Source organism: Musca autumnalis, unplaced genomic scaffold (genome assembly GCF_047663935.1).
Source record: "Musca autumnalis isolate F117 unplaced genomic scaffold, ASM4766393v1 scaffold_4, whole genome shotgun sequence".
NCBI lineage: Eukaryota > Metazoa > Arthropoda > Insecta > Diptera > Muscidae > Musca > Musca autumnalis.
In genome coordinates, this window is record NW_027411977.1 from 63,524,487 (window position 1) to 63,548,329 (window position 23,843).

Consider the following 23,843-nt stretch of genomic DNA (forward strand, 5'->3'; position numbering starts at 1 on the left):
ATTTTTTATCATTCACTCGCTGGGTCAATCGTGGAAATAAGAAAATATTAAAACATGAATTCCACCGGCTTATTGAAAGCGACTAACTGACAATTGGGATGTATTTTTTCGGGCATGAATTTATTGTTTGACGATAAATTGATTAGTGTAGTTTTCAGTTGTATGGTGTTGCCACCAGTATGTGTATTGGTGGCAAGTTGGGCAACTCTGCTTGTCACGTAGTTTTGACATTTCTAATCAATTTTTTATCATTCATTCTCGCTGACGATTGACCCAATTTTAATTAAGATTTACTTTCTCATTAAAAGTGGAAATAAAAAATATTAAAACATGAATGCCACCGTTGATCCCAGACGCAAGGAAAAGGTCAATCGTTATAAAGCTCCACAGGCACAAGGACAAAATGGAAGTGGCACTGGAAATGAAGATTTGACTCCGGATTATATGAATATCTTAGGTATGTGTTTGTTGAAAGAGATATAATCCGTATTAACATATTATATTATCTTCTTAGGAATGATTTTCTCAATGTGTGGTCTCATGATGAAGTTAAAATGGTGCGCTTGGTTTGCTTTGTATTGTTCATGTATTAGTTTTGCCAGTTCCCGAGTTAGTGACGATGCCAAACAGGTGAATATTTGATAAATTTGCATCCCTAAAGTTGTTGGGGTTTCTAAATTTATGGTGGTTTTCTTTTAGGTTCTATCCTCATTCATGTTGAGTGTAAGCGCTGTTGTCATGTCATATTTACAGAATCCAGCACCAATGACCCCGCCATGGGTTACATCTTCATAGAATTTAGAATTTTTTTACGTTAAAAACAACATATGGGTAATAGATAAAATATTTAATTAATAAAACAGTGAATGTGTTTAATTCAAATTTTTAGGGCCATTATTACATGTGTTCTTTTACTATCCGATGGATTTGTAAACGCAAAATAAATCAATTTTGAGGCATTAGAAATGTAATTTTTATATTGAAAGTTAGTTCCAAGAAGCTCCTCCTTGAAATTCAATCATCACTTTTAACTTTAAGTTAACCGGAACGCTATAAATCTGTTCGGTAAATCCAAACTATAACAAAAGAATACTTATAATAATGGGGGTTAGACTTATAAATGCAGCACTTATTATATAGCACCCCAGGTTTCATGCGCGAATACAAAGCAACTAACGTTTCGGAAGTCAGCCTTAGCTTTAAGAAAGCCACACAAGGGAGAGGTTTGTTTTAAAACCTCCACTAAAAAAAAACAAACAAAAAAAAAAAAAAAACATTGTTCCACAACATCCCATACGGGACAAGGGAGACTTCTCTCATATCAATGAGTGCACCCCGATTCATATTTAGCTCAATGACATGGGACCTACTGTTTATCGTCGAGTCTGAACGGCGTGTCTTAAGACACCACTTGTGCAGAAGTTTTTCAAGGCTGAGATACTCAGGAAATGTCGCCAACATTACTGAGGGGTATTTTGCCACCGTTGAAAAATGTTTGATGTTGCCTGGCCGTGGAATCGAACCACCGACCTTCTGCGTGCGGGCGTGCATACCATTGCACCACGGTGGCACCCAAAAAAAACCTCCACTTACTCCTAGCTAAATCTCCACTTCTTGAGATGAAGTGTATTGTGCGGGCCTGTGCCGCATGTCCTATAGGAATTGATACGAATGCAAGATTCCGCATCCACACGATAGTTGTTTGTGGTATCTGCCAATGGTGCACTGATGACAGGAAGATGCACCCTGTTGCAATTCCCTAGGTGGCGTTCTGGCAGGTTTAAATATTTTTCCTTCACACAATTTGTTAGTTGCCATTTTAACATTACGGATGTTTAATTTACGACTACTTTTTATTGGTCGCTAATTTACCGAATAATTAACGATAATTACGGAAATTATAAGAATTTTTATTTATTTATTATATACTAGCGGACCCGGCGAACTTCGTCTCTCTATTAAGGAATAAAATTTCATACAAAAACTCAAGTTTTGATTTTTCCAATTTTCCGGCTTTTCCAGAGAGATTTTCCAAAATTTTCTTCCGTAAAGACCTTCTCCTCGAAAATACGAATAACTGACAACAAATTTTACAGAAATCGGCCTAGCCGTTCTCATTTTATGAATGACTATACATTTTTTACACCATTTTTATATATATAGATAGATTTTGTAAATAAATACACCTTTTTCACATGTAATTCGAATTATTCCATTTGTAATTCGAATTATTCCAATTGAAATTACAAATGGAACAATTCGAATTAAAAATGGAATAATTCGAATTACAAATGAAATGATTCGAATTACAAATATATTGTTACGAATTACAAATAGAATTCTCGAATTACAACTAAAATGATTCGAATTACATCTGATAAAGGCGTTTTTGTTGTTCTCACAGGTTACTATCTTCCTTGCAAAAGAGGGCAAGTGAGGCGCTTGTTGTTGTTGTAACAGGTTGACTGCATTTTCCGTCTTGTTTCCCCGAAATCAACAAGATGGGCGCTTGTTGATGTCCGATGGTCTGACGTCTTGAATGTCCAGGCCGAAAAATCTGTAGTTCCTCCGGATGTGTCTAGGGGTTGGATCTTGCATTACACTGTGATTATTAGGACGACAGGACAGATCTTTATATGACGTAGATTTTTTTAGGTTAGATGGGCAATTGAACAGATATGAAGTATCGTGATGACTTTAAAGGGCACCTATCTAGGGTACTAGATATAATACATACCTCATACCTCTAATGGAATTAATGGGTGCCACCGTGGTGCACTGGTATGCACACCCGCCTTGCACGCTAAAGGTCGTGGGTTCGATTCCCCGGCCAGTCAACATCAAACACTTTTCAACGGTGGCAAAATACCCCTCAGTAATGTTGGCGACATTTTCTGAGTATTTCAGCCTTGTTCAACTTCTCTACAAGTGGTGTCTTAGACACGCCGTTCGGACTCGGCGATAAACAGTAGGTCCCATATCATTGAGGTAATATGAATCGGGGTGCACTTATTGATATGAGAGAAGTCTCCCCTGTCCCGCCTGGGATGTTTGTGGAACAATTATTATATTATAATGGAATTAATACCTCTATGAGAATTAAGAAATAAAATTGCAGGAGAATACTGATTTAGGATCAAAAGCAGTTTCGGAAAGCATTTTACATGGAGTTCGTTATTGATAATCGGTTGACGATGGATTGACGTCTTACATGTCTTCGGATCTTCCATCACAGTTGAATGACTGGGTTGACACGGCAGATAGGAGTAAACAGAATCTTTCTTGTCAGCAAAACATTATTTTGCCTGACTGACAAGCATTCTGATCTCCACCTCTCACTGGACATTTAAACACAACCCATTGCAAATCGGAGCGCATTGATTTTCGATGTTTGCAATTTGCTCCATTGTTTGTCCATCGAAGTCAATTTGATAAACAATATGGATGCATATTTAGTTGGGTACATTTTGTTAATACTCGCGTGGAAGTAGTCGCCAAGATCGACTAAGCATAAGTTTCATATTTCATAAATGACGTAAACAATCTTGCAATCTTTCGGACACTAAGCATGGTGCTACAGTTAACAGCAGTGTAGCTACATATATCGCACCTGTTCAACAAAAGGGTAGTAACTCAAAATTTTGAAAATTTCACTTTTTAATAAAAAACGATAATGATCAACTCCATCCACGGTAAAAATCTCCCATTGTTTTGTCTACTCTTTCGTCAAAAATACCGTTATTCCACTCTTCGTGTCCTCAGAGTTACTAGTTACGTATGAACAGGTTTTTGTCTCTACTGAAAAGTAAGAAATTTTGAGTTGCTTCCCTTTTGTTGAACAGGTGCGATATGTATATACTTACCTTTGCCATTATACTGATACGTTATGGGGTAGGTTAAAATATTGGATTAATTATGGGGACTATGCCGTTGGTGTATGTTCATCCCATTGAACGCTCAGAATATTTTAAAGTGGATAATAAGATTCGATTTTCATTTTAAAACATTTTTTTTTAATTTCCACAAGTTACAGTTTCTTCCGCCCAAGAATCCCTTCGCCTTCAATATCAAATCATACAATTCATTTTATTAGTGTTTTTCATGTTTTTGTATCTATTTTAAAAATTCATAATAAACCAAATAAGAAAAATAATCAAATAAAAAATAATTTAACAATAATTTTTGTAGCGAAAATATTTTTACTTAGTATAAATAATATCTTTTAAGCTGACAAAGAAGTTGTTTCTACTAAAAAATATTTAAAATAATAATATAAATATAATATTGTTCTTTCTTTATAATCAGAAGCCAAAAGCCGGTGATGTTTTGTTTTTCAGCTAAACATTTGGTGGTGAGGTGTGTGAGTAGTGAAAATAGTTGTCGAGATATATTTAGTTCATATTAGATCGTCCATAAAAATGAGGTTCATAATGGTAGGCGGAGATGGAGGAGGAGAAGAATTAGAGTTAGATAGGTAGGTAGCACTTAAGGCACCCGGTAGAGTCAAAACCCAGTTATATGTTGTATATAAAATTAAGGTGCAAACAAAGCATCAATAACATTTCGAAAAGAACAAGACCATAGTAATGTCTGGAGTATTTTCCATTTTGTGTACTTTTGTTGCAGTTGTTGTTGGCTGTTAAAGAAGTGTTTTATATACGTTATAACAATGAATTGGGGCTCATAAACCATTGTGTTATTAGATAATAGATAAAAACGCAAAAGGCAAACATGTAGAGGGCACCCAGTATAAGAGGATATTATATTTCTCCAAAATTTGTATGGCCGGTACTTTTAGCATGTTGTGTGGCCTGCACTTGACCCACCATTGCAATGCCGCACTGTAAACAGCGCAAGGTAAATTTATCAACATTTGTAAATTGACGTGACGACTTGGCCTCCTTGGCCAGTTGTTCAGCTTGTTGGTATACACCGATTTCTTCAACGGGAAATATGGTTGCAGGAGGACCACCCTAAAAAAAAAATAAAACAAATATTTAATTATTTATAATGAGAAACATTGAATGAAATACGAAAAAAGTAATATTTTAGAGTGGTTGTGACAAAAGGCTTCAACTCCAAACCAGCCAAAGCGCCTGGTCTAGATAATATATCAAAGCAAATTGCTGTAATACCCCGTTTGCACTTAACCGGATTTAAAAAAACCCAATTGGTTTCAAATTTCAATACCATAGCGCAAACGTCAAATAAATCCTCATAAAGAAGGTTAACGCGGAAAGGAGATCTAGTGCAAACACCGTTCAAGATGGTAATGGTGTAAGTTGTAATGACACTACCCAGCAAACCAATCGTACCGACATCTTAACGAAATCGGAACAAAATTCGGACGATACGTCCGATGTCTGATCCGAAATCGTAACGATATCTTAACGAAAGTTGTATGAAGTGGTTGACATAATTTCGGAACGAAATATCGGAACGACATCGTATCGATTTCGATCCGATTTCGTAACGAAATCTGAAGAAAATCCTTGGGAAATTCGGAAAGGAAATTTTTTCCGACATTTGTTCCGAAAACGGAACGAAATCGGTACAAAATCTGAACTATTTCCGCTCTGAAAAATCGTTTAGAAATCTGAACGACGTTGCTTCCGAAATTGTTCAGACGTGTCGGACATCCGACATTTGGTTTGCTGGGTAGATATGTCGTTTTCATTGCAACTCAAGCAACTGACGTCGGCGCAGACCATGACATCATGACGAATTTTTTATTAAACAATTCATTGCTGCCGTGTAATCATACGAACACGTCTGAACAATTTCGGAAGCAAAGTCGTTCAGATTTCGTTCCGATTTCTAAACGATTTTTCGGAGGAAATAGTTCAGATTTTGTAGCGATTTCGGAACGAATGTCGGAAAGAAATTTCCTTTCCGAATTTCCCAAGGATTTTCTTCAGATTTCGTTACGAAATCGATCCGATGTCGCTCCGACATTTCGTTCCGAAATTATGTCAACCACTTTATACAACTTTCGTTAAGATATCGTTACGATTTCGGATCAGATATCGGACGTATCGTCCGAATTTTGTTCCGATTTCGTTACGATGTCGGTACGATTGGCTTGCTGGGGATGTAGCAGTCAGGTGTGAAACTGCCGAGGTAGAGTTGCTGAACCTATCCATCCCGCCGATAAATAGGTGTACTTCAGTTTATAGGCCTAACATTAGCCCGCTATTGATCATCATGAGTTGTGGCATTCGATCCCCGGAAACGGCCAGAGGGTTATAGTGCTGGCTGAGCAGATTAATAGATTTACGTTTTGCACTGTCAATAAGGATGCCCCTACCGGCATTAGCGAAGAGTTTTACAGTTTTCCAGACTAACCATCGTGTCAACTTGTCTTAAAAATTCGTCCTTTCTCTTGGATCTGACCATCGCGACTTCATCGGCTCTGAACGCTGCACATTTACCAATCATGGGAAAAGTAATTGACCGATTTTCAAATAGTTCCTTAAATACCTTTTCAGAGATCTGCCCAACCCTTCTGATGTTCGGGTAGCAGAAGGTAAGTTCCGAAACATCATCACTGTCCCTGCAGCTAGTCATATACCTGCTGGTCGAATAACCGAAGTGAGACCAAACTTTCCAGTAGAGTCCACGGGATTAGTAAATGAGTGTGATGAGCTTCGGCGAGCCAACTGTAGTGACCCCCAAAGTCGGGGAGCTGACACTGGAAGCTAACAGGCTGTCAGTGATCACAAGTGGAACAAGTGGCTAGGTCATCTGCAACATTGGTGAATTGTGGACAAGGGTTAAGTTACTCTTGAACTCTGCAAAGAAGGAAGGTAGGACCTCAGTCACGCTTGGCGACGTTACGTTGACTGATCCGAAAAGGTGCGTTACGATGACTGATCCGAAATCATTTTAATTGAAAATTTGTCGAGCACTCCTGTAGTGCGATTCACTAACTAATTTTGTGAGTTACCGACAATTGTCGGTAAAATTAAAATGCTTATAATTTTGGTAAGTCCCAATTTACATTAGGCGAGTTTACTTGCGGCAATTGTCAGTTTCTAGGTGAGAGAGGGGGCTGAGAGGCAAAGGGTTACCATATGCCTCACCTCTCTCTCCATCAAACTGACAATTGCCGCAAGTAAACTCGCCTAATGTAAATTGGGACTAATTACCGATGTTTTTCGGTAAGTAAGCGATGAATAAAAAGCAGTCGTAAGGTTATACCGATAGCAACAGTGTTGTCAACTTTTATTTGAACTTTTCATTTATAATTTTGCGTTTTAATTTTACCGATTTTTGTCGGTAACTCAAAAAATGTGTTAGAGAATCGCACTACTGGATGTTTCAAATGCCATTAGGGACGCTAAGACGGGCGGTATATCCATGATAATGCTGAAACAGCTGGATGCGCTGGGAATTGAGTATATCACAAGCCACGCACATCGTACACGAAGTCTGAAATATGGGCAGTGTGAGTCCCCGTACCCAGGTAAGAATTCCAACAAATGTGAATCGTACAGACCGATTGTGTTTTTGTCGTCCATGGCAGACGCTCCTTCCCTGCGACAGATATAGTTGCTGATCGCAGCACAACACTACTACAGCGCTGCACGCAAATCTCTACGATGTTTGAGGACGTCGCGTAAACTACTCTCCGGCCATGTTTGGAACTTTGGATAATCAATTAAATCAATTAAACCTAAAATTATAGGGGTCACATTCGACTGACTGCAAGATCACATCGCCTGTCCATACCACTGCTGAGAAATAGGAACAAGGTCCTCAAGTTCCTAACTGTCAATACTTAGAGAGCAGACCAATATAACGCGATAGCAGGTAAACTATGCGGCACCAGTGTGGACCGCGAGCATAAGTGCAATACGATGAAGCAGTATTCAAAACTGACAAAATGCCGTTCAGAGAACTGCAACAGGGTAACTCCTCAAGTCTTCAGTGAATCATCTACATGAGGAGACGAAGATTTTTCTAGTACGGCAACAGAATGGCAGGCTCTCGTTGCAGTAGTTGCTCAGGTGATAAAGTGAGATTCGTCCTAATCACCATATTGTGGTAGCACAAACCTCCCAGGCATGTTAGGAAAGAGAGATGATCTAGAAAGAGAGGTCCAACGTTACAAAAGAGAACCCCTATATCCGAAAGCGTTTCAAGCAGCTTTAAATAGCATTCACAAAGATGACGTCACATATGCTCAAAATAACTATCGTGTAAGTGCGGTGCTCGGGGTATATCCCCCCACCAATGTCATCTGAAAAATGTCAGCTGCCATGACCAAAGTTGTTTTGGCTGAACCACAAATGGTGTAAAAGATACGCTCCACTTTTGGGGCGATCATTCTTTTTCCTGCTGGTTTTGGAGTATTAAAAATAGTGTTGTTCCTGATGTTTTTTTGGAGCAGGCACAAGGCTATCCTTAGTATTATGTACAGTTAAACGGCCGTCTTAAATAAGGCTGCAGAACATAATTTCAGCCTAGATTTGTGTTGTTTTTATTGCATCGGACATGGTAAAGTTCAACTCTTATCTATTTGCATTTATTTATAAATGGCGTGTGTATGTAGAGGTGCGGTAGGTACGTCCATATGTTTTGCTTTGTTTATATTCGACTTCGTAGATATCATATAGGACATATTTCATTCTATCATGTCAATAACATTTTAACTTTCAGCATTTAGAAAATCTACTCACCCCCTCCCTCTACAGTACCAGCAAATGCCATGCAGCTGTACTATAAATTATATAAATCTACTCACCCCCTCCCTCTACAGTACCAGCAAATGCCATGCAGCTGTACTATAAATTATATAACAAAAAAAGAAGAAAATGAAATAAAACAACACAAACTTACCCCCTCGGTTTCCAAATACAACGGATCATAGTGTATACCATCGAATAGTAAAAATACTCTCAGACCATAATTCTTATCCTCACCAAAACGATTGATAATGGCATTTTGTATATCGACCACATCAATCTCTATTCCATAATAGCTGGAAAGTATGGCTACTTCAATGGCACCACCCCATGAATCAGGCTTTTGTATCCAAGTACAATATTCGGCATTTGATTTGCCCAAAACAGCATCATTGTATTCTTGGGGATTTGCAGCAACTTCTTGGGCAATGATGTGACGCATCATTTCACTGCCCTCATTATCTATTTTCCCGTTCAATACAAAACGTATGCTGGTAAACAAGCATGAGTTGTCGGCAGGTACAACTTTTTTCAAGAGTATTCCATTAAAATTACCACTAGAACTACCACCATCAAGGTCAGCCGGTCCCACTAAGCGTTCTGAACCACTGTCGCCAGAGTTTGCTGCCGTAGCCACCAACTGTCTTAGTTCGTTTTCCTCTTCTTCTTGTAGGCGACGTGCCAGAGCTTCATCATCTTCAATGCTTGGTAATGTTGGTGCTTCTTTCTCGTCCACAATCAGTGTTTCACCATTGCAGATTCCAGCTGCCTGTAGGGTTTGTTGGAGATTTTGTGTAACATCCAACGGCCTTGGAGGGAAGCCCATAAGAATGTGCAAATTTTGTTCTTTAATTTGTGTTAATTCGCTAATACGCTGTTTGAGATCTTTTACTGTTGTTTGATTTGTCAATTCCTTGACAATGAATTGACCTTTTTTCGATTTCAATTTAACGCTGAATGATGCACCCGTCATTGTGAATTTCGTAATATGTTTTTTATTGCGTAGAGTATTCACTTAATAATTTATTTTTATGGTTAATTTGTAATTTGCTTAATTATTTTAGCCGAATCTTTTCGTCTATTTTTGGTATTTTATTTTATTCAACAATTAGGGACAATTAAATTGACTTTTGTTAATCGAAATTTGACTGGAAGGATCTAAAAATCGAAGTCGATTATTAATCGAACCATCGACTTCTCATAATCGATTTTCCAAGAAAACGTTTTGAAATAACTCCAAAGCCACACGTCGAAACTTTCATACGAAACTTTCACTGCTTTTGGGAGAGAGCGGAGGTGTAGGAGATCTTTCACCACTATTCGGCTTCTCATATGGTCTGTTGCAGAACCTGCAAGAAGCTACTATTTTTTACTACGATAAAATTTTTTCCTTTATGTTATCGGAAAAAATAGTAGATTCTTGCAGTTCTGGAACAGACTATTAATAGTAGTAAAAAATAGTAGCTTCTTGCAGGTTCTGGAACAGACCAATAATTGATTTTCCAAGGAGACGTTTTGAAATAACTCCAAAGCCACACGTTGAAACTTGCATACGAAACTTTCACAGCTTTTGGGAGAGAGCGGTGGTGAAGGAGCTCCTGTGAGAATGTTTCGTATGAAAGTTTCAACGTTCGGCTTTGTCCCCGTCCACACTAGAGTGATTTCATTGAAAAAAATGCATGAAATTATGCGTATCTAGATCGACTTCCATAGTAGAGTAAAATCGTAAAATTGCTGTAGTGGGGAATTCGATTTAAGAACGCCTAATTTCATAAAATTTTTTAATGAAATTCACGCTATGCGGACCAGGACTTTAGAGTAACTTCCAAAGACGGACAGGAACAAATTAAAGCCAGAACAGAATCAATCGTCGCTTGCTTCCCCAAATGTCAAATTATAAAGGAATGTCAGAGCCTCTTTGCAAATCCACCTGCGTTCTACTTTAGTAGGCTCTGACATTCCTTTATAATTTGACATTTGGGAAGCAAGCAAAGCAAGCGACGATTGATTCTGTTCTGTCCTTCAAAACTTTGTTCCTTTACTTTTTTAATAGTAAAAGTCATGGTAGAACAAATATAAGGTAAAGTAAATACTACAACAAATGCCCGAGCCACACCACAGTAATTTCACTGAAATTTTGACACGAAATTATGCGTCTCTAGATCGAGTTCCATAGTAGAGTAAAATTATAAAAGCTCTGTTCCTTTACGTGCAAGAATCTTCAAGTTTTACCACTTTTTACTCGAAAAGCGTTCCTTTACTTCGGACACCATACAATACATATGGGAGCAGTTTACAACTTTTACTACTTTTGCCGGTTTTACCATTTTCAAAAGTAAAGGAACAGACCAAAAAATTCTGTAGTGGGGAATTCGAGCTAAGAACGCCTAATTTCATGAAATTTTTTTTAATGAAATTCATACTAATGTGGACCGGGACAATTACAACTCAACAACAACCACATAGAACTTTGGTTTTTGTTTGTACCCAGCAAAAAGTTTGCATCCGAGGATGCAGTTGAATCACTACAAGTGTACGGTACATTTGCCGTTGGAGTACATCTTTTCCTATGAATTCACTTATGAATTTTACAAGAGAGCGCGCAGCTAGGATGCACTCCATTTTGCTTCCACAGCACACAGCTAGGATGCACTCCGTTTTCGATCCAAATCACAACTTTTTATGTAGTATTTTGGATTGAATTTAAAGGCACTGTGACAGCCACCTCTGGCTGTGGCCTGCTTATATCCAGACACACAACACATACCTTCATACTGCTTTTCTTTCCAGCCACCTTTGGCTGTGGCATGAATATGTCCGTCCATCCACATCAACCACAAAATATGCCAGCATACCTCCTTTCAATCTTTCCACTTATTGGCTGTGATTTGATGTCATTCCAGGCACGACAATAATGTTGTTAAAATATTTGCTTTCAATATTTGTTAATTTATTCTAGCAATTGTTGCCTTTGCCGGCAAAGGAAAAAAGTAAATAAAAATAAAGTCAGCTGTCCATATATTAGTGTTGTAAGGTTCGTCAATTACATGTGATGTCGTTATACAACACTATATCATCACAGGGCTTTTCAAACTGTATTCATCAAAAAGTTGAACGATTAGATTGAAGAAAATAAAACATGTATGATTTATTGAACATGGACATTTTTTATTAAATAATAATATGTATTAAAAATGTGTGATTATCTTTTCAACGAATTAACCAATAATCCGGTTAACATGAAATTATTTCATTTATCCGAATGAATTTCCATTTGGTTTTCTTTTATCATATTTCGATTAGCGCCATCTAGTCTACTTACTCCGGCACTAGTCCCATTTAATCACAAGTTACAGCATATGTTCTTAAATGTTCCATGAAAAATCATCTCTGAAACTTTATCTCCATGTGCCAACTGACCTTGCTAGATGTCACCTTAAAGATTATTCAACGAGTTTACCTAAACCAGTGACAACAAAGTTTCAAGTGGTGTGATGAAAAAGAAAGTTAACCTCAACATAAAATTTTTATTTAAAAAATAACGTAACACAGTTAAAGTATGTATGGAAAAGTGGAAATAGTTAATTATTAATTTCATTATTCTGTTTTATAGAAGATAATTAACATCTCACACGTACATCAACAAATTTCATAGTTCAAATTTCATATACTCAATCTAAATTTTTGACATTCAAAATTGTTTTTTTTTGCTCGGGTAAGCATTAAATTGCAACTATTTCATTTTCTATCTCTTTTATAATAAATAAAACAAATAATCTTGTCATTTGTACAGGATATTGTGGAAAATAATCCTTTAAAGTTGATCAAAGGATTAACCCTCAGTCAATATCGCTGTATAAATGTGCACAGGGATATACATGCGAGATATAGAGGGAGACACTTTAGCCCGAGCATAAAGTGGTCAAAAACCTAACCTCACCACACTCAGAAAACAACCCTACCAAAATTCCATGATATGGTCGTAAAGAAAGAGTTGGAAATCAATAATGCTGTTAAAATGCACATAAAGTGATAAGAGTGGCACAATAATTCCATATTGGTTGCATAATTCATTTTCTTGCCACCAAATTCTGTTATTCTTCTTTTTATAACCACGTTATCTATTTTTACACGCAGTTATACACATACAATTTGATAGTCATTGCATAACATAAAAAAATCATAAATTATACTAAAGCCTAACTTAAGGCGGTTACATTTATCTAACCATAAAAAGAATAGTAATAAAGGTTGCTGCAAAAGATATTAAAATTAAAAAATGCAAAAATTTAAAAAAAAATGATAAAAACGATATGTAAAAATGCACATATTCATACACGTGTCATCATACACTAGTAAATACATTACCTAACCTAAAAAATTTGCCAAATACCTAAAAAAATGAAATCATGAGATATATAAAAGCAACAAAACAGTATTTTTTATTTTAAATAAATATAGCCATAAAAAAATGTAAAATTAATAGAACGGTCTCCTGTAAAAAAATATGAATATAGAAAATTAATATAATTAAGGAAATTGTGTAAATATGTAAAAATTGTGTATACATAAAAACTAAGATAAATTAAACTAAAATCTATAAAAGCATGCAAATTGAAATATAAGACTAGATTTAAAAATAAGAAATAAATAAACATATATGTTACAATATTGTTTAAAAATAATGTATAATACAAGGATAAATTCAAAAACGATTAAAATTTGAACTTATAATTATAAAGTTTAAAAATGGCTTAAAATTCATTTAATATGGGCTGAATGAATATCTAGGGTAGTGGTTATTCGATTTTGGGATGTTTCTTAACATTTACTTTTGGCAAAAGAAACATCATGGCAGACTGAAATATGTCTGATAGGGGTGGGAAAATGCCAAAGAGGTAACACATCAATACCTCAAGGAAATTGGAGTTCATTTAAGTATTTATTTTGAGGTTAACGGCTACAGGATGTATAAGTACACATCCGTTTCCTTTTCTTTTTTTTATTTTATAATTTCAAATCCGAATGACAGTTATAAAGTAACCCCAAATGAGTGATGGTACAAAAATATCTTTAAGTGTGCAGTCAAGTGGAAGACGAACTCACCCATCCGGCGAGCTAAGCCGCAGCCTAACAACAAGTACCACCTCCACTTAACCGGACTGTCACATTTATGGCGCCCAACTACAGAGCATTTTTAAATTTTTGATTTTTCTCCCATAGCCCAAACTTGTTAGTGGATTGTATTTTCCGTATCAGTATCCCGGAAGGCACGTGTAGAGCCATGCCGTGTAGTACAGGTACAAAGATACAATCAGCTATACAAGTCGCCAATCCAGAGAAATGATTGATGTATCCAGAAGGGAAACATATTCGATAGGCTAAATAGCTAGGTAAATATTTGTTCCTATTTTGAAAACAGAAGTCATTGATCTAGAAAGGACCTATACAAATAAAATTTTTAGTCCCTAATTGTGTACTTTACTTACCATCAAAACCCTAATAAGCCTTTTCCATTAAAACAATTAAAAATTCAAACCAAAATAAATGCTTTATTTTATATGTTTATTTAAAAAATAAACATAATTTAAAATGTTTCAAAACAAGTTAATTTTTTCATTTATTTATATTTCTAATTAAAATTAGAAATTAATAATATTCTGAAAATACCAAATAAATTGACTTTCCAGAATTCCAATTAAAAATTTATACATAAAAATCACTACCTGATCATTTTTATTCAGCCTAAATATTAGAAAATTGAACAAACAACAAAACAAAGAAAAAAAAAGAATTATATACAAAACAAACAAGTCTTTAGATATTGCATTATTTTTTATACAAAAAAATTTAAAAATTTATATACAAAGTAAAAGTATTTAAATTATAAAAAAAAAATCAAAAATTGTAGTTAATTTACAAAACCACATTTAAAAAAAATATATTGCCAAAATATAATTAAATTATTAATTATTAATAAAGTAAATATTGTTTAAACATTAAAGGAAATAAAAAGATATTAAAATTTAATAATATATAAATGTGCTTTTGTAAATATAAACCAAAATACAATAAAGAAAACAATAAATATAAAAAAATACTCAAAAAATCAATCATCAAAAAATAGATATAAGTGATTTTATATAATATTTAATTAACACAAATATCCAAAACAAAACCAAAATTATATAAACAATATTAAAAATATATGCAAAGATTAAAACAATCATATTGTTGTTAATAATAAACATATAAAATAGTTTAATACAGTAAAAAAATTAAAAATATATATTTATATAATTTGATTGAATATATTCAAATATATATAAATTTGGTTTTGTTAAAATAAATTTGACAAATATTTAAATTAAATTAATAATTAAACAAACCAAATACTGCCAAAAAAATATATATATATACAAAAATATTACACATACACATATTTACAATTAAGTTAACAAAAAAATATAGAAAAATATCAAAATCATATATACAAAAAATATAAATGTAATATTCCAAAAAAAAATACTACCTGAAAAGAAACAAAAAAATATATATTAGTAAAAAATTAAGAAATATTTAAAAATAACAATTATTATAATATTATATAAAAATATCTAAGTTTCCAAAACAATTTATATATACAAATATTTAACGATTATTTTTAAAAATACCAAAATATTTCGATTAAGTTTAAACAATAATTTTTCAATTTTCACGTTTTTGATCTCAATATCTGTTTGCATCAACAACAATATCGTTCTTTGATCTTTCTGAACTAGTCTTACAATGCCCAATAAAAACGCTGTTCCTACCAGAACTTCTAACAGACTTGCAAATAAAAACAATTCGACAACCAATGGTATTAACGCTGCCAGCACATCTTACGCTGCAATGTTTAATACTGGTATTGTTCTAAATTCTGGTGCCAGCACATCTCAAGCTGCAAGTTATAATTCTTTACCAACCACTACTACTACTTCCAACCCTATCGGTAATAACAACATGAACATTTCTCAGATTTCAACACAAGAGGCAAATACAACCATTGTAGGAACTGGTATTCAACCACTTATGTCTGTGAATCCTTTTCCTGCAACAGGTCAACAAACATTATCACCTGACGGAAGCTCGTCTATTACAAGACCACCATATAGTAGTCTAACAGGTCACAATGAATCAAACAATTCAGATTCACATCCGGCAATTCCAGCCTGTAATAACAATATTAACATAGATGCACCAATCAATACCAACGATGGTCCAAGTCTCAGAGAGTATATTAGTGCTTCAGTACGAATAGCTCAGTCTGAAACATTGCAAACTATGGAGGATCGTCTAGCTTCAAGGGTATCTCAGACAGTGAGAGATACAATTGATTCTCTAAGAAATATGTCACTCAATATCACACAAGAGCCAATTAGGACAGATACGGTACCGCCCAATACACAACAAAACAATATAAACTCCCAACAACAACGACAACGTGGTACGAATTATCCGCCACAAGTCACTAGAGACTCATATCCACACAATATGAATCAGAACTTTTCTTTGGGTTATAAACCAATAACACCCCTACAGCTCCAAAAGTGGGGATTAAAATTCGATGGTTCGTCGAAATCAATTAGTGTTGAAGAATTTGTATTTAGGGCAGAATCATTAAGATTGGACTATAATTGTCCTTTAGACGTTTTTGTGAAAGGATTTCACCATCTTCTAGCAGGCAGAGCTTCTGAATGGCTTTGGTTATTCAGACAGCAAAATCCTATCTGCGAATGGCAACATCTGAAATACCATTTTATAAAAAAATTTCGTAATTTCGAAAGCGATTTCGAAATCCAACGCAAGATAATAGATCGTCGACAGCTTCCATCGGAAACTGCCGACATCTATATATCAGAAATTGTCCGTCTGAAAAACCAAATGAGGATACCGATCCCAGAATTTGAGATCGTGAAAATCATAAAAGACAATCTCAAGGATGGTTTAGTTCAATTGATCTATGCTAAATACATTGATACAATTGATGACCTCCTTGAAGAATGCAAACGAGCTGAGGTTACAATATCTAAGCGGTTATCATTCAGACAACAACATCAAAACTATAGAAGGGTTCATGAACTTGAACTAGAACAGGACGAATCTTTCCAACCAATATTTGATGTTGAAGCTATGCATAAAAATCAAACAGTACCAACCAAGATATTAACTTGTTGGAACTGTAAACAATCAGGCCACACATTTATGGACTGCGATTTGGACCAACGAAACATATTCTGCTACAGGTGTGGGTTCGATGGGGTCACTTCGCCAAAATGTCCAAGATGTATGGGAAACCAAGGGAAGAGCATGGGGAAGACTGGTACCCCATGTTCTCAACAGAATGCAAGCCAGTAGTAAACATAGAACCAGAATCACATACCAATTCAAAATATACTCAACAGAAACCAAATATACTGTCAACCAAAAATGAAAATTTATCGAAACAAACACCGAAATTAAAAATTATTGTTCCTTACGAACAAAGGTTAGAAATATATAACCAAAAAAGGGCAGAAATTTTTCAAGATTTTGTACCGGCGATAACTAAAAAGATAGTAAAGGCTAGACAATCATATACAAATAGAAAAAAAGAACGAAAAGAAATAGCATCTGCATGTTTAGAGGTAGCTAACGACATCAGACCATACATGGATGTAAAATTGAATGGAGTCGCATTCACGGGCCTTATGGACAGTGGTGCATCAGTCAGTTGCTTAGGCAAGAATTGCATAGAAAATGCCAAATTAATCAATGCACATATCCATAATTTTAAATCCACTATCAATACAGCGGACGGTAAAAAGCAGGACATTATAGGTAAAATAAAAGTTAACATCCAATGTGCAAATAAAACCAAAGAGTTAACTTTGTATTTAGTGCCTAATTTAAAACAATGCCTCATATTGGGATATGATTTTTGGCAAATGCTAAATATCAAAATATCTTTCGATCCTGATATAAATGAATTGTCTGATGACGTCATCAACAATATTGAGGACAAAAATATACATAACCTGACATACGAACAAAACATCAAACTAGAAAACGCGAAGCTCTCATTTCGTTGTTACACCAAACACGGATTGGGAAAAACTCATCTCGAAAAACATACAATTGATGTTGGAAATGCTATCCCAAAGAAGATGAGATATTTTCCAGTCAGTCCAGCAGTTCAGAAATTAATGTACGATGAACTGGATCGTATGTTGGACTTAGACGTGATAGAGGTAGCAACAAACGCAGAGTGGAATAATCGGGTGACACTAGTCATTAAGCCAAACAAAAACCGCTTATGTCTTGACGCAAGGGAGCTAAACAAAGTGACTAGAAAAGACGCTTACCCTTTGCCGAATATAGACGGGTTATTGGCCAGGCTAGGTGACACACATTACATAACCGCAATCGATCTTAAGGACGCATTCTGGCAGATTCCTCTGGAGGAATCGAGCCGTCCTTTGACAGCATTCACGGTCCAGGGTAGACCCCACTACCAATTCAAGGTCATGCCTTTTGGACTGTGCAATGCTGCTCAAAGGATGTGCCGCCTGATGGACAAAGTTATTCCTCCAGAGTTGAAGGACCGAATATTTGTGTACTTAGACGATTTGCTGGTGGTGTCACAAAGTTTTGATGATCATGTAGCAATGTTACAGGTAGTAGGAAATAGACTCACTAGCGCAGGTTTGACCATTAATATGGAAAAATCCAAATTTTGCTACAAGGAGTTAAAATATCTAGGGTATCTTGTGGGAGCAGGTAAACTCAAGCCTGATCCTGGGAAGATAGAAGCAATCGTCAATATAAAACCACCTAAGTGTCAAAAAGATGTGAGAAAATTCTTAGGAACAGTAGGATGGTATCGCAGATTCATCCATGAATTTTCCACTCTGACTGCTCCTTTGACTGACACATTGAAAAAGTGCCCAAAATTTGTCTTGACGCCTGAAGCCTTAGAATCATTTGAAAAATTGAAAGTTTGCTTAACCTCAAGTCCAATATTGTCGAGTCCTGACTTTGCTAGGCCATTCTTCGTACAGTGTGACGCGTCTAACGTCGGAGTTGGGGCTGTTCTTTTTCAGAAAGATGATGATAACGGAGAACATCCAATTGAATATTTTTCCAAGAAACTGAACAGTGCCCAACGCAATTATTCTACGACGGAAAAAGAATGCCTAGCGGTCATACTCGCAATAGAGCGATTTAGACAGTATATTGAGCTCATGGAATTTACGGTCATTACAGACCATTCCAGTTTACAATGGCTCATGCGACAGAAAGATTTAAACGGAAGACTTGCGAGATGGAGTTTAAAACTCCAAGGATATAAGTTTAGCATAGAGCACCGTAAAGGTACTAAAAACGTCGTACCTGATATGCTTTCGCGTATGGACATGGACGAAATAACCCTAGATAATGCTTCAATTATTAATTTCAACTCTGATGAGTTTAAAAACAACAAATATTTAACGCTTATTGACACCATAGAACAAAATAAAGACCGTCTACCTGACCTAAAAGTGTGCGAAGGTGTCGTGTACAAAAGGGTCAAATTTAACCGAACAGATGTTGAAAGTGAAGATGACTGTTGGAAGATATGGCTTCCAGGCACACTAACAGCAGAAATAATAAAGAAATCTCACGATAACAACACATGTCATGGTGGCATATCAAAAACATTACACAATATAAGGCAATATTTTTATTGGCCAACAATGGCATATGAAACAAAAGAATATGTAAACAATTGTCAACTATGTAAGGAAACCAAACATCCTAAGCAGATATTAAGACCACCTATGGGTAACGAAGTCGTAACCCAAAGACCGTTTCAGAAAATCTATGTAGATTTTTTAGGCCCTTACCCAAGAACTAAATCAGGAAAAGCTTACATATTTATTGTATTGGATCATAAAACCAAATTTGTGCTACTAAAAGCAATGACAAAAGCCACTGTAACCCAAGTTACAAAATTCTTGGTAGAAGAAGTTTTCTATAAATTCGGTGTACCAGAATTCATCCATTCTGATAATGGAAGACAATTTACGTCCGAAATGTTTACAGATACCTTGAAATTGTTTGGTATTAAACATATTAGAACAGCAATACACGCACCACAAGCAAACGCTAGTGAGCGTGTGAACCAGACAATTCTCAGTAGTATACGAAGCTACATAAACTCTGATCAATCTAAATGGGATGAGAAGTTACCCAAAATCGAGTGTGCCTTGCGATCGACGTTACACGCCTCAACAGGTACATCTCCATATTTTGCCTTAACAGGCTATAATATGATTACACACGCAGATGCGTATGCAATCCTAAGAAAACTAGATGCACTGGAAGATGGTAGTCTGGAGATTCTACCTGCATCAGATAATATGCAAATTCTACACAAGAACATAAATAAGAAATTACATGAGGCTTATGAACGTAATACTCGTTCATACAATAGAAGAAGCCGAATTGTATCATATAAACCTGGACAGGAAGTCTATAGGAAAAACTTTGTGCAGAGTAACTTTGCCAAAGGAATTAATGCAAAATTCTGCAAACCCTGGCTTAAATGCAGGATAAGAAAAGCTATCGGGAATTGCTACTACGAAGTTGAAAACTTAAAAGGTCAACTAATCGGTACAATTCACGCACAACATCTCAAACAATGATGTTAGTAAGAATGCTTATATCTAAGATTAGTTCAATTCAGTATATTCTCACCACACACCCAAAACAGCTGCTGTTGTTAATGGATTAATCCACAATACAAAAATTTATAAAGTTCCACATAGATGTCATCATTTGTTTATGTGGTAAAAATTCGGCCATTAATTTAACACCATCTGAAAAACAACAAGAAAAAGGGTTATTTAAAATAATAAACAAGTTTTAACCTGAAAAAAAAAAAGAAAAACAAGGATTAGTAAAAACATTATATTGTGGTATGTGTTAAATTCACTTATCTGACAAAACTCGTCCGTTGTACATTCATCGCATTTGTACACACAATGTTGCCCATACACACAGGTAGAGAAATTGGCATTCACATGAATAGTCACGATCCCACAACATTTGTAAAAATTAAAAAACAACCTGCACAACAAAAAGGTGCACACACACTCATTGAATATTCCTACAAGGAAACAAATATCATACATTAAAATAGGAAAAATTACCATAATGGTTTTAAAAACACTCACTCAAATTTTTCCCATTTAAAGTCAAAATGTTGTTTATCCTTGAACAATACACATATAGCTTTGTATACATTGTCCCAAATCGTTAAAACAGTTGTATGTGCGATTTGCTTAACATCCTAGTACCTCGCCAAAAAGGTAGATATTTGTCATTCTTATTGCCTGATAAGACGGTACATCTAAATACCTGCAAAGAAAAACAATAAGGGATCAATATTGAACAACGCACACACAAATAATTTCTTCTTGCTACTGCAGAAATGGTGGCCAAATATGCACTTACCTTTGATATTACCCACACACAAAACTAAAAACAGGTAGCAGAAACACCAAAATGAACAACTGGCAAGAATTAGTTGTCACATCAAAATATTTATAAACTGCCAAGCGTTCCTAAAATATATCTGAAAAGGAAAAAGTATTTCGTTACAAAACGACCATAAAAAAATAGAAAAATGGAAATATACCTTCTGATAAAATGATATAGTTGCCCATTTCTATTGTAATTTATTTGTTACTGGATACTGGATATATACATGTGCCCACATGTCAATTGGACTGCCTCAATAGCAAAACCATGCATGTTTCCGGCACCTTTTTTCAAAAATGTCAGCTTGTTGTATAATAACATCGGTGTTATCCAAATCATCATGTGTACATTAATCATAAACAATCATATTTACTGTTGCCCATAAGCACAACAATGCACACTACACAGCAACATACCTGAAAAAAAAAAACCAAACACGATAAGAATTTGTTTTATAAAAAAGGGTCGAATGGAAGAATACTTTCCACTTATGTCAATCCAAATATGCAACTTGCCTGCATACACAATAGCACAATGCATAGTATCGTTGTTAGATATTTTGATGCTTGCTCATCTTTGACAATATTTCTTATTGTACACCATAATTAGTAATGAATCTCTGGTTGAAAAATATTTTTAAGATTCTTTCATATATACTGTTGCCAGAATGTAATAAGAGAACAATGATACCTGAAATCAAAATGTAAACAAACATTAGACCATTATAAAGATGCACAGCTAACATAATATTACCTGCCAACATAAAAATCATTCCCAATACTTTTTGTTTCACAGGTTTCACAAAAAAGCATTGGCTTTGTGACAGCCACCTCTGGCTGTGGCCTGCTTATATCCAGACACACAACACATACCTTCATACTGCTTTTCTTTCCAGCCACCTTTGGCTGTGGCATGAATATGTCCGTCCATCCACATCAACCACAAAATATGCCAGCATACCTCCTTTCAATCTTTCCACTTATTGGCTGTGATTTGATGTCATTCCAGGCACGACAATAATGTTGTTAAAATATTTGCTTTCAATATTTGTTAATTTATTCTAGCAATTGTTGCCTTTGCCGGCAAAGGAAAAAAGTAAATAAAAATAAAGTCAGCTGTCCATACATTAGTGTTGTAAGGTTCGTCAATTACATGTGATGTCGTTATACAACACTATATCATCACAGGGCTTTTCAAACTGTATTCATCAAAAAGTTGAACGATTAGATTGAAGAAAATAAAACATGTATGATTTATTGAACATGGACATTTTTTATTAAATAATAATATGTATTAAAAATGTGTGATTATCTTTTCAACGAATTAACCAATAATCCGGTTAACATGAAATTATTTCATTTATCCGAATGAATTTCCATTTGGTTTTCTTTTATCATATTTCGATTAGCGCCATCTAGTCTACTTACTCCGGCACTAGTCCCATTTAATCACAAGTTACAGCATATGTTCTTAAATGTTCCATGAAAAATCATCTCTGAAACTTTATCTCCATGTGCCAACTGACCTTGCTAGATGTCACCTTAAAGATTATTCAACGAGTTTACCTAAACCAGTGACAACAAAGTTTCAAGTGGTGTGATGAAAAAGAAAGTTAACCTCAACATAAAATTTTTATTTAAAAAATAACGTAACACAGTTAAAGTATGTATGGAAAAGTGGAAATAGTTAATTATTAATTTCATTATTCTGTTTTATAGAAGATAATTAACATCTCACACGTACATCAACAAATTTCATAGTTCAAATTTCATATACTCAATCTAAATTTTTGACATTCAAAATTGTTTTTTTTTGCTCGGGTAAGCATTAAATTGCAACTATTTCATTTTCTATCTCTTTTATAATAAATAAAACAAATAATCTTGTCATTTGTACAGGATATTGTGGAAAATAATCCTTTAAAGTTGATCAAAGGATTAACCCTCAGTCAATATCGCTGTATAAATGTGCACAGGGATATACATGCGAGATATAGAGGGAGACACTTTAGCCCGAGCATAAAGTGGTCAAAAACCTAACCTCACCACACTCAGAAAACAACCCTACCAAAATTCCATGATATGGTCGTAAAGAAAGAGTTGGAAATCATCATAGTGAGTACACAAACCAAGTAAGATAAGAATATCAAACTTGAGGAGATTAAAATTTAAATAAAAACGCTGTTAAAATGCACATAAAGTGATAAGAGTGGCACAATAATTCCATATTGGTTGCATAATTCATTTTCTTGCCACCAAATTCTGTTATTCTTCTTTTTATAACCACGTTATCTATTTTTACACGCAGTTATACACATACAATTTGATAGTCATTGCATAACCTAAAAAAATCATAAATTATACTAAAGCCTAACTTAAGGCGGTTACATTTATCTAACCATAAAAAGAATAGTAATAAAGGTTGCTGCAAAAGATATTAAAATTAAAAAATGCAAAAATTTAAAAAAAAATGATAAAAACGATATGTAAAAATGCACATATTCATACACGTGTCATCATACACTAGTAAATACATTACCTAACCTAAAAAATTTGCCAAATACCTAAAAAAATGAAATCATGAGATATATAAAAGCAACAAAACAGTATT

The 23,843-nt window shown here is 34.9% G+C and overlaps 2 protein-coding genes and 1 long non-coding RNA gene across 6 annotated transcripts in view; 1 reads left to right on the forward strand and 2 right to left on the reverse strand.

The window, feature by feature from the left end:
- Positions 1 to 227: 227 nt before the first annotated feature.
- LOC141402449 (protein Asterix) overlaps positions 228 to 23,843 on the forward strand; it is a 225,222-nt gene continuing 201,606 nt past the window's right edge. The window contains exons 1-3 of one of the 2 annotated variants that reach the window (XM_073983754.1): positions 228 to 457; positions 515 to 630; positions 700 to 821. In XM_073983754.1, the coding sequence (XP_073839855.1) occupies positions 331 to 457; positions 515 to 630; positions 700 to 795 (339 nt within the window). In that variant the 5' untranslated portion in view covers positions 228 to 330 and the 3' untranslated portion in view covers positions 796 to 821. Of the gene's footprint in view, positions 458 to 514; positions 631 to 699; positions 861 to 23,843 lie in introns of those variants that run through there. The other variant, XM_073983753.1, reaches the window with a different exon arrangement.
- Positions 4,085 to 10,552, reverse strand: Yod1 (Yod1 deubiquitinase). The gene is made up of 3 exons (XM_073983752.1): positions 10,176 to 10,552; positions 8,842 to 9,845; positions 4,085 to 4,973 (listed from the first exon to the last, which is right to left on the reverse strand). Exons 2-3 carry the CDS (start codon positions 9,658 to 9,660, stop codon positions 4,761 to 4,763), a joined length of 1,032 nt encoding a protein of 343 aa, XP_073839853.1. The 5' UTR covers positions 9,661 to 9,845; positions 10,176 to 10,552; the 3' UTR covers positions 4,085 to 4,760.
- LOC141400680 (uncharacterized) lies at positions 15,028 to 22,362 on the reverse strand. Of its 3 annotated transcripts, XR_012412168.1 has the most exons (6): positions 21,987 to 22,362; positions 21,391 to 21,923; positions 21,207 to 21,327; positions 20,927 to 21,110; positions 20,455 to 20,859; positions 15,028 to 15,219 (listed from the first exon to the last, which is right to left on the reverse strand). It is a non-coding gene; the product is annotated as an uncharacterized lncRNA (long non-coding RNA). The 3 variants fall into 3 exon arrangements; XR_012412169.1 differs by lacking the exon at positions 15,028 to 15,219 and having other exon boundaries at positions 15,743 to 20,859; positions 21,391 to 21,852; XR_012412167.1 differs by lacking the exon at positions 15,028 to 15,219 and having other exon boundaries at positions 15,743 to 20,859.

Coding starts and splice junctions, on each gene's coding strand:
- Yod1 (XM_073983752.1), bottom strand. CDS start 9,660: ATGACGGGTGCATCATTCAGCGTTAAATTGAAATCGAAAAAAGGTCAA. Junction 4,974..8,841: donor TGTATTTGGAAACCGAGGGG/GTAAGTTTGTGT, acceptor TTTTTTTTTTAG/GGTGGTCCTCCTGCAACCAT.